Genomic DNA, 12,048 nt, shown 5'->3' on the forward strand with positions numbered 1-12,048 from the left:
TTAAGTTTTGACACAGTGGGCCAAAGTCTGCAACATGTGTGTAAGCAATCGGCAAAAACTGTAACAAAGCACCATATGCTCAACAAAATGTTGAATAAAACACACGCACTAGCAGCGACCAAAGACAATGTTGTGTGTATGAGTCGATTAGAATCAAGATTTGTAGTAAATGAGAAGTGTTGAACCATTACACTACATATAGTGCTGTTATGTTATTATTCATTCTCTAGGGACCCTGCCTGTCGGTATCAAATGTCATGACAATCCATCCAATAGTTTTTGAGTTATTTCAGACTGGCGCCAAAGTACTGGACCGACTAGCATTACCATCAATTCAGCTGCGCACGCCTCCAGCATGTCGAAACATCCATGGCCTTATATTGGTAAGGCTGTTAGAGCTTGAACTTTTTAAAAAACAGCTGCATGTTATCCTCCCTGAGGCTGGAAGTATGATGGAGTCCAGTAACAAAAAAAAGCTAATTAATGACACAATAAATAAGCATAATTTACAGGCTTTTGCCAGGCATGAAAATAAAAGAACTGAGAGCCTGCATGTAGATCAATTGGCAAAAAGGAAGCTGCAGCATCCCTGATTGTTGTTTGATCATAATCTGTCAACCCACCCCAATAAAACACAGGATTCCCATTAAACAGTGGGCTTTAAAAAAGAATTAGTGAAACCAAACGTGTACTTCTGGTGATCCCTTTACATGGGCAAAAAAAGATGAATAAAAGATTAGGCCTCCACTACAAGACAAAAGGCTTGTGCTCAACCCATTTGACATGGCAGCATTTTAGCAGTTGGAGTCCGGGTGCTCTCCTTATCAAATCACTGTTGCAACATTTTGGGCAAGATGACAGATGACTGAGTGAGGCAGGAGAGGTAGAAAAACATTAGTGAAAGCAGCAGGCACAACACAGTAGCTGCGTCCCTGTACCAGGTAACAACAATGACTGGACATCGATGAGTCACATCAACCTCATGTTACATTCAGACTGTATCCTGCTATTAGAATCTGGTGTCATAATGATTGCACAAGACCCTGGCTTACTCAATGTAAATCATCTTTTAACGTGAATACAAGCCTATTATGGACTTCAAGATAGAAGGCCCGTTATTCTGATGGCGGGGACGCAAAGACTCATTCTCCCTACAGTACTCTCCCATACACTGTATATATTCTCAGCAATACAAGCCTATGTTAGCACACATAGGACTAATGTAATCGCATTTGTGAGGTATGATGTTGGGCTTATGAACAATTATGTAAATCGTACATTTATACTTGTTCTGCTTCGACCATGACTGAAAACACACTGAAACAATTATACCTACAAATGATGTCGTGGAAAAACCCCTTTGATCAGACCCTTGTCTCCAATGTCACTTCCTTATATCACACTGAGCTCGGCTGACTCTCCAGTCTGTGTTCACATGTTGTAAAGCATGCACACGCTGCAAGCCAGCAGCTTCTGAAATAGATTCCATTGTGTGAAAATTAGTGAAAGCACTTCCATCCTTTCTATATGCGTAGGCAGATATTTTTAGGGATCTAATTATTCCTTTTAAAATACATGTATTGTGTATGGGGCGTGTCACTGGAGGAAATAAGTATGTTCCGCCGTGAGCAGGAGCAGCTGCGGCTCAGCAGCAGTTAACACACACAAACAGCCATTTTCTCCGGCCAGTGCACTCCCATGCCCATAGTCACAGCACCAACAAACCCTCAGTAAGATCGTGTGCTATTCTGCTTTGTAAGTGTGTGTGTGTGTGTATGTGTGTGTGTGTGTGTGTGTGTGTGTGTGTGTGTGTGTGTGTGTGTGTGTGTGCGCGTGCGTGTGTGTGCGCGCATGTGTGTGGGTGTGGGTGTCGGTGCATGAAGTGTGTGTGTTCGACTGTGTGCCCACGTCCATGTGTATGCACACATAATTATGCAGCATGGATCTGTGAGATAGCCCCTTGAAGAAAAAAAACATGTCCGTTCATTCACACTAACAATACAATATTTTCCATATGGCACTGGTCCATATTGATCCACAGCCAGAGAATTCAGTTAGCAGTCAGACAATAAAGTTACCAACAGATATGCTATCAAAACTGCATATATTATGGAATTTCCAGCGCGCACAGGGACCGCAGAAGAGGAGCATAATGTCAGTCTTGTTATTCCTTTGAAATGCCAGAGAAATAATATGAAGTGACATCAGCTCATTAAAAAAGACCTTCCAAATAAAGACACACCTTATTACCAGAGAGTCAATAGATACTGGGCTTGTTTCATGTGCTACATCTTAATAAGTAAAGATACACCATTAAGCAGCAAAGATGAACTGTAGACATATGAGAATATGCTGATCATTCTTTAATAAAACTGGATTCTAATGTTTAAGAATTTAATACAAAGCAGATATGAAAATCGATTATACGATATTGGGCAATATTTTTTTATACTACACAACTATAGGACTAGCTGATGTAGGCCTACTCTATCTGTCTGGCTTGAATATCAACTGCTCTGATAAAACTTTTCAGACGTTGAACAAGCCACTATTTCCATCAAGGATGATAAATATTTTCGATTACGGCGGCGGCGGCGGCCTATTTTCGCACAAATGAGCCCAGTGAGAAGAGAGACGCAGAGGAAATAACAGCCACCGTCTGTTGTGTGGAGCGAACCGAGCTCTATTGAAGTGAGTTGTGTGTTGTGTCAAATGGAGACTATTGGCATTTGCAGCAGCCTATGCCCGGGATCAATCACTGTGAACAATAAAGCCTGGTAATTATAGGCTGTGATTCCGGCTTCCAGCGGGGGGCTTTTTGTCTCTTCCCCCAGCCCTGAGTGCCTGCTTAACATCTGGTTTCGAGAAAAAAAATCTGGTGCTGCGTGGCATCTTTAACAATTCTGACAGTTAAGTTAACGTGCTCGCATTAGAAACCTGGCTAATGGGTACACTGAGTCGGGTCATTGCTGCAGTTAACATTGTAATGAAGGCAAATTCACAGCCAACGCAGAGCAAGAAGAACATGAAGGGTATGGAGGAGGAAGGCTCAGAAAGCATTTGTGTCTGTTTCCTGTGGATCTAAGAAAGTAGGAGGCAGTTAGTGTTCTCTTATTCATGCTGGATTGCCATCAGTTCTTGGCACAGCCTCTTCCCTTTAAATGGGCCGGGATGACAAAGCTATTACTGCAGTGTGGGTTGTCTGCTTTCAGCAGCCCTGCTGTTTATTTATTTCAATATTATTTTGCTTTAGTTTCCTAATTCTTGTGTTAACCACCTTGATAGAAACTAAAACATGTGTTGCCATACAAAGCAGAAGTTTCTCCGTGATGAATCCCGGCAGAGGCAATGAGGACTACAACTCATTACCCAGAAGTCCACGGGAGCCACAGGCGGCAAGAGTTCATCTAAGGCACAGGACCAACTGCTGTACATTAAAGTGGAGTGACCAGGTGCATGTAAACCACTTGCTTCATACATTACTTCAGACAAACACTCATGGGGACACTCCACCCGCTCCACCCTGAAGGACAAGGCGGGGGAGTCTATAGATTTGCTATTGTCAACACTAAAAAAGGCCCAACCCACAATGTGTTTGTCTGACAGCCTGCATGTGGCTTGCTGGCATTTACATCTTACAAAAATAACACACCAAAATAAAATTTGATTTAATAAAAATAGAGGCTAAAATAATATTTTTCCAAAATAAAAGAGGAAAAGTAGTTTGTAGCTAATCTTACTCCAACAGGAGGAAATAGTATGATTGTCGGGGACTATTTTAGTTGCGGATTAGTACACATTTGGTGCACTGGTGAGTATTTTCAGCAGCACGCACAGTGTGTGTGGGATTCACTCAACACAACACAAACAATAGACACACAGTGATGAGTGGACATTTCCACTAGTGCAACAGTGTGGCTATTTAACTAATGTGTTTTTAATATATATATATTTTAACAACAATGGAATAAGATGTGTCAGACTTTGAATACACACGCACAATACTTGTTAATAAAATCAATGAATTGTTGGTTTTGGCCTTTTCACAGCCATTCGTTGACAGTAAGGGACATATAAAATCCTACACCTTTATCGACTTTCTGGTAAAACACAATGTACAGTATATAACATGAAATACATAATACAACAAGATAAGGTTTGGATCGGAATGGTTTACCAATATGTAACAACAGACTGCGGCGACGATATGAAAATAATATATAAAATCTTACCTTGTGTCGGCACTTCAATACGACGCCATAGGCACCTAAAAAAGAAACAAACCGCATATTTAAATGGGATTAACCACAGCTGATCCTTTCCTGAATAATATTAAAACAACTAAATGGGCACTTCAAGTTGAGCTACATCACTTAGACCACATGAAATATTAATTATAACAGCATGAAATCTGTTTCAAAATCTGTCATTAACAATTCAAACATGAGTCATTCTTAAACAAATACTAGGTCGGTTAAGAGAGCCTCCCATTCTCACATTAGCTTACCTAGCCAACAATCCTAAAAGGTGCTAAGAAAGTCTAGAACTTTTTATTTCCCCATGTTGCTATAAAGTGAAGAAAGGAGTTTTAAATCGTTATTTCTAAAATGTTTTCTCATATGTTTTCATGACCAAATCCACCATGAAAAAAGGACAGGTGGCCTAGAAAGTAGGACACAAGTGTTGGTGAGCTACTGTAGTTGAGATGGTATCGACCCTGGCAGTGGCACACACACTAATCCCCCCCCCCCCCACCCCCAAGGGTCCAGGAGGAATTCTTGGGCTGAGCAGCCCAGACATATGACAAACTGCTCCTTCAACAGCACATCACTGCTGCAAGAAGTCCTTTACTCCCCTCAGGAAGCTGCTTAATACACATTCACTCTGTTTCTTAACGCAGTACAGCTACATTTAAAGACTGAAAGTGTGTAATGTACCATATGTTGTTGCCCTACAGCCGGTTTTGGGGGGGACACAAAAAACATTTAAGACCAGACGGTTAGTTTTGTATGTCTTGACTCATTAAGTCCGTAATTCTGGGAAATTATGATATAAGTTTATTTTCATTCATGACAATCAACTAGAAGGTACTTTTAATATGATTTCACGACGATGCAGTTGTGTGCACAAACTGTTTTGTAAATGAGCCCCATGTTCACTGAATGTAAAGCATGGCAAAATAGAGAAATGGCTGCTGGAAGGCTGCTCTGAATTCAAGTGTCAAATGAACAGAAAAATATTAAAGGTGCTGTAAGCGGAATGGTCCTTTTGGCTAACTTCCTGTCAGTTACTGCAGTTAGCAGTCCCCTCGCTCGTCCCTACGTCACCACATTAATGCTCTGCGGTCTTCAAGCAGCAAGTTATCTAGCATCATCTCAGATCCATAAGTGTGATAAAAACCATCAAAACAGACATTGGGAAAGATTTTTACCTGCTCCGCCATTGTAGGCGCATAAACATTCACCCATCTGTCGCTCTGGCGTGCACCGGCAGCGAGACCATGAGTGAGACGGGTTTCGGTTTGTAGTGTTCTCTCTTGGATATTAATTTCGGGATCCGACAAAAGGTTTATTAGCCGATTACATGCAGAGCAGCTGACTGAAAGATCGGCTTTATGAAACGCGCACATCATATAAGTGATCACTGTATGAATAAAGAGCGATTTAACACTTATATTAACATAAATAAACCGCTTACGTCACCTTTAAGAATGATTTGTTCTTTTTCAGCTGACGGTTTTTGGTATTTCCCAAAGGCATTTAAAAGCAGTGCAAATTATTATTTTTATTTTTTAATTGTCCTTGAAGGCAAATTCGTTACGACATGATGGCATTACACTAAAATAGCATGTACAGTATATTCATTTGCTATAAACAGCAAACCATTCAATCACCATCTCATATGAAGAACTGGGTATATTTTACATGGGACCCTGTGAGCTTTTATACTTGCCCGGATGAGCCTATACACCCTGCACTTAGTCCTAAATGATTAACAACATTGACTGACCTCAAGATCACTGGGGACAAATCTATGAGGGATGGATCAAGTGGAGCGCACTGTGCCATGAGTGCAAAGGCAGAGCTACGCTAACAAAAAAAAAACTTCACTTCAGCTCTACAGTTTACGTAATGTGTGTGGTACAAAAAAGCAAAGTGATGACTTCCTTTCAGAGCGACTCATCTTTAGACAGGCACTCAGCCTTCTGAATCCAGCTCAGACTGTCCCTGTGTTCTTTAGTGACAGGTTATACACACACACACACATTGCATGTTATAAAAACTTCTAGGATGTGGGGTGTACAAAACTGGGACAAGTGGGTGGCCTCGCCCCAGGGCCTCTGCCACTATATATAAACCAAGGGCTCAGGGAGGGGGAAAAAAAATAAATAAAAAAGGGAAGCTGCGAGAGGCATTTCGAAGGATTTGAACTACATCCCCCTTGTCCTATTGATATATACAGCAAAGAAACGGAATCAGAAGAAAACCCTTTTCATTTCTAACAACACAGGAGCATTTTAACATGGAGTTTTCCCCAGTGTAAAAATGATTTCTAACGAATCAAAATGTCAAAAGTTGCCCTCGACAATCAAATGAGTGCTCACTGAAAAGTGGAAAAAGCTGAAGACTAGAGTGCACCACCAGAGCAGCAGTCAGACACATAACATTAGTACGTTTTGGCAGTGGCATTAGCTGAGAACTCTCACCTTCACCCACGATCCCAAGGACTTCAAATTTATTCATCACATCACCGAGGTCAGGGAACTTCATCAAGTCAAAAGGGAGGAGGAGGGGTGAGGTGCATGGAGGCAGGCAGGCAGAGCGGGCCCAGCTACAGGATGGCACGGGGCGGCCAGCTGCCGGCTCCCCAGGGGCATGGGCCAGCTGTACGCCATAGTATCCCACACATTGTCTTCTTCAATGGCACGCTTTCACCTGCAAGAAAAATGTAGCAAATCATACAATCAGACATATATTGATATATATTATAATTTCCTCACTTTATTTCTAGTGTGCTTCCTCTATCTGCTGATAACAAAATGGCAATAAAGTTATTTTTCAATGTGGCGACTGACAGGACTATTATGTGTTTTTCAAAAAACATTCTTCAGGAAAGAAAAAATATATATTTTTCTAGGATGTAGCACCATTTAGTTACTCAAGAGTCAAAAAGGACAGTGGGAATCGAAGCAGCAGAGGTGTAAATATCCTGACTTTGTCTCTTGAATGGGTCACACAACACTTCAGAAAAACATTGCACCTTACAAATCCCAGAATGCAATTTCATAACACCTTCCCTGCCCGTTGAAGACATCTCAATGTCAGACTTCTGAATGATCCAGTCCCTCAAGAGCCACAGTAGAAATCAGTCAGCTGTTTTCACAAGCTCAGTAGCACTCTCAATGACAAGTAATGTGCCTTTATGTGTCAAATCTGTGGCGTGCCCCTTTAACATAAAAAAAAGTAAATAGTCATTCACATGTCATCGGGAAGAGAAAGCATTCCTGAACACTCATTAGTTCCTCAAACCTCTTCCGGAGAGCGCGGCAGCACCACACAATGTCTCAATGTGATGGAGGCATCTCCTCCTCTGCTATCCACACACTCTTTCCTCTTATTGAATCAGACAGGTCTCCAGATACCACTTTTTTTTCCATTTCATCCCCCTCCTCGCTGGAAAAAGAAAAGCTGGAGGACTAGCGTATAGCCTTTACTCACACACTGCCAGTCTCCTACGATGCTGTGGGGGCACAGGAGCATGCTCATCAGTATGCAAAACCTCGGCACCAAAATAAACTCCATCTCCCAGAACACTAAACATCGCCGTGCGGCCTATTACTCCTCTATACGGCTTAGTCCAAACCCTTAATCAACACTGGTATACACACTAGAGCAGCTGCAGGGGGTGGGGGGGGGGATGTCTACAGAAATAAAAATGCCTTTTTTTTTATTGGTCACTCAGTTCCTCTGAAACATGAGTGTGATAGAGTGATTGCCCCCCTTCTTTCGCCTGCTTTCACAGCCTCCATATATCAGAGGCATGCAGCCTATTGTTTTCACGGAGCATTTTTTATTTTTTTTTCAGCCAACTCCTCTCCAGGCCCAGACCTAGAAGGCTAATATGAACAGGAATGCACTAGGCAATGCTGTGCTGTGGATCATATACTTGGTCTCTCTATCAACAGAATGACTCATGCGTGGTAATGGACTGAGAAAAAAACACCTTTAAAAAAACTCCACGTAGGATCAGTGCACTATCTATGCCTGGATTGGCTTTACAATCACTTAGATTGGACACAGTTGTGATGCATTTGTATGTGTTTATTTTTATTTTTTGGCAAAAACAAGCTACCCAGCTTAAAACACCACTGCCATTCGAAGTCATGTGTCTACACTGTTAGCCACTTCAGAGCAACAACCACCATCACATTTACAGGTATGGGAAGATGGTGCATTATAGCCTATTGAAAAGGAAAAGTGGAAATAATTTCTGTATGTAAATGTCTGTCTAGTGAAACATCTTTCACAACACACACTCACACAGGCAAATGATTGTTTGTGTGTGTGTGTGTGTGTGTGTGTGTGTGTGTGTGTGTGTGTGTGTGTGTGTGTGTGTGTGTGTGTGTGTGTGTGTCTGTGTGTGTGTGTGTGTGTGTGTGTGTGTGTGTGTGTGTGTGTGTGTGTGTGTGTGTCATCGAATGACTGGCTGTGGCTCCCACATTGTTTTCAATGCAGAGCAGCGGCAATAAATCCAACAAGTCCAACAACATATGGCTGCGCTCGGGCCAACTTAGTGCTGCGTGCCTGACACGAACGTGCCTCCAGCCCGGACTCACGCTCACATGAAGCTCGCTCGTTGTGTTGCTAGTGGCTCTTGTCAGATTCACAAACAGATAAAACAAAAATACAAAAAAAGGAGCTAAAAAAAAAACAATAATAAAAACCTCAATATTTAGGAACGTTGCCCATTCTCTTCCTGAGAGCTCGCGCACTTCAACATATTCAAGCTCCACTCACGAGCTGACAAATGTGTTTATCTATAACGTGATAAAATAAAGTACTCACTCAGTCAGAGGAACGATGGAACCAGGCCCGTACATCCACATCCACCCACCAACGGAGGTATTTTCATTGCAGCAGCAGCAGGCAGCTACAGTAACTGGATCGTGCGGTTGACAAGCTGCAAGCACATCATCACCTGGCAACGGGGTCTGAGCGGCGTGGCGACGACCAATGACAACGCTTGGAATGCTCGCTTGTCACAACGCCCCCCTTGTCTCGGACCAACCAGAGAGCAGAACGGCCAATCAGGGAGGGGGCGCTCGCTGTTTTTGCGGGGCACCGACGAGGGTGTTTCGTATGAGGCGAGGTGGGATATTATTGTTCTTATTTCTCAATTACATAATTCACAAGATCACACCCCGCGTTCAGTAGGCTATGTGTTCACAGTTCATCCAAAGCCCAGACCACGCCGAAGTGCATGGGACTTTCCATTATGGAGGATGCAAACACAATTCAGAGACAGAAAAAATGTGCCTAGGCTAAGTGTGCCTTGCTCAAGTGCTCCCAATTAGCCTATATTAAGGATGCTTCAAGACGAAGCCTATGTGTAGTTTTATGAAATTGTGCAGATAAAAAAAGAAATGTAAAGCTCAACAACAAACTGTGTCAATGGTAGACTATAGATGAGTTCACACGTGTCAAACCTACATATAGTCAGTGTTTCAGAGTGTCTTTATATTTATATATTTATATACCTGTTATGCACTTTTCTTATATTTGCACTGATGGGACTCCATCCAATTCCATTGTACATGTAGCCTACGATGAAAATAAAGACTAGGCCTATTCTATTCTATTCTATTCTATTCTATTCTATTCTATTCATCCACGCACACATGTGTTGTGTTCAATTTCAATTAATTTCCTCACTGATCACACAGCTCAGATAAACGATCATGAACTAAGGGTCTGAATAACATAAATAACCCACTACTGAGTAACATGCCAAGAGGGCTTTGATTTGATATGTTTTTTTTGTGATCACATGAATTTCACATCAACCCCTAACCCTAACCCACTCAAACCCCCGTCTTTGGTTAAATTAAATATTAGGTTACATTAATAGGCTACATCTAATGAGTACAAAACAACAACAAAAAGAGGGTTGGTTTATTGTATGTGTACTGTATGTCATGTACTTTTACATAATATCTATGGTATCCAGTATCCACGACCAAAATCAAATCTGAGCTGTTGACACTCACTGTACGATAATACCATACCGCCACCTGCAGGATGAAGCGAGAACTGAATAAATGAACCCAAGAGCTTGGCGTTACGATATCTATTCCAGGTGTTTCTCTGGAGCGAGATACTAAAGTACTTAAGATGGACTTAATATTTCAAGATTGATTTGGATATCTATAATTATAACGACTTGCAAATAGACCTATTTGTGAATAAATTACATGCGTATTGTATATTAAAAATAACCAGCAGCTTAGCATGTCTGTATCAGTAAATCTATTCTGATAGTGTTTTTTTTAAAGCTGGTATTACATAAATATATAAAATAAATATAATAAATAAAATATGAAATAAATAATATAAAAAGCAAAACAACAATGTAAAAAAAGTAAAAAGCACCAAGTTCAAAGTTATCATACAAAATAAAGTATCAAATGTAAAATGCAGAAAAATGTCAACTGTCATTTCTATTTCTATCATATACTGTATTTTTGTTTTATTAAATTATTTATACAATACTGTTGCATTAATGTAAGTGGCATTTTACTTTAGCCAATGATGGAGGCAGAGCTACTTTTAGTTACACAATGTTAGGTAGTTTAATCCATTCCTTGTGTTTTAATGAGATGATCAGATGATCCGAATCTTAATTTTAAAAGTAAGATCTGCCAGATAAATCCCTCTGAATTGTTTTGACCTAGCTGTTCTAAGTTACCTTGGAACTTTCCTTGCATTCAAACCAAACTTGACTTCAGTAACTGTACTTTATTGTATTTTAAGTTAACACTGTCTTAGTGAATCCATAAAGAGAGCTATATGGCAGTCATTTAAACACGAGCCACGTGCTTTTATGGAATATATATTTTATTTTCTAGAGTTTTTATGAGAACCCATATGAATATTGTGACTTTTGTTTGATGTGTTCAGAATGAGCTAGACTTTATAGAAAAATGTGGGTGGGGGAAAACACAAGAGTTTGAAACTGACATGGGACAGAGACTCTGAGTCATGTTCTGCTTCTTGGCTAATGTGGTGACGTACTTCCTATTTTTACAGTAAACCCCTGTCCTGTTGACATAGGAGTGTCACCAACAAGAAATTAATTTCAGTGTTTTTATCTATTATTCTAATATATTTAATTATAGTCTCTTGTATACACTGTAGCTATAGTGTTCCACACACATTGCTTGCACACATTTAGCACATTTGCTATTTAATTTCTGTACTTTTTTAAAGTTTGTTGTTGCCACAATTCAATGTAGTACTGTGGTTCAGTATGCAGATCCCAGGTCACATAAGCTAATGTCATTGCTTGATGCAACAAATGCTGGATGCTTGGCAATCACTGTAGAGGACTGCATGTCAGAAGTTCCTATGAAAATGTTTGGTTTTGATGAGGTGTCATTGTACAATTATAATTAAATTAAATTACCTTTAACATTGCAAATGAATCACACATGATTATACATGGTTATGAATACTAGATATTAATTATTAATTAATTATATTTATATTAGACAAAATAAGCTAACTCCTGTTAAGGACTGTTCGTGAGCTGTTTGGAAAAAGGCACCGCTGAATGGAACAATGTACCAATATCTTGAAAAACTGTAATACAATTTCAAATAAAAAGCAAAAAAAAATATATATATAATATATATTAGGATATAATTCAGTGATACGGTTTTTCTCCCTCACATTAGCCAACTTAATCACTTTGAATTGCATCAGTCTGACTTTAAATTTGTATTAATTTTAATTTACTCTATTGAAACATTGTCATGGATTTGAGTTTGGA

The 12,048-nt window shown here is 40.2% G+C and overlaps 1 protein-coding gene across 1 annotated transcript in view; it reads right to left on the reverse strand.

Annotated features, from left to right (window-relative positions):
* LOC307254237 (cyclin-dependent kinase-like 5) overlaps window positions 1-9,172 on the reverse strand; it is a gene marked incomplete at its 3' end in the record, with an annotated part of 33,865 nt that extends 24,693 nt beyond the window's left edge. Inside the window, exons 1-3 of the mRNA XM_080032530.1 lie at window positions 9,066-9,172; window positions 6,707-6,935; window positions 4,233-4,267 (exon numbers count right to left, since the gene is read on the reverse strand). Coding sequence (XP_079888656.1) covers window positions 4,233-4,267; window positions 6,707-6,770 — 99 coding nt within the window. The 5' untranslated portion in view covers window positions 6,771-6,935; window positions 9,066-9,172. The remainder of the gene's footprint in view (window positions 1-4,232; window positions 4,268-6,706; window positions 6,936-9,065) is intronic.
* Window positions 9,173-12,048: the final 2,876 nt, after the last annotated feature.

Source organism: Ammodytes marinus (assembly GCF_949987685.1).
Source record: "Ammodytes marinus genome assembly, chromosome: 8".
Lineage (NCBI taxonomy): Eukaryota > Metazoa > Chordata > Actinopteri > Uranoscopiformes > Ammodytidae > Ammodytes > Ammodytes marinus.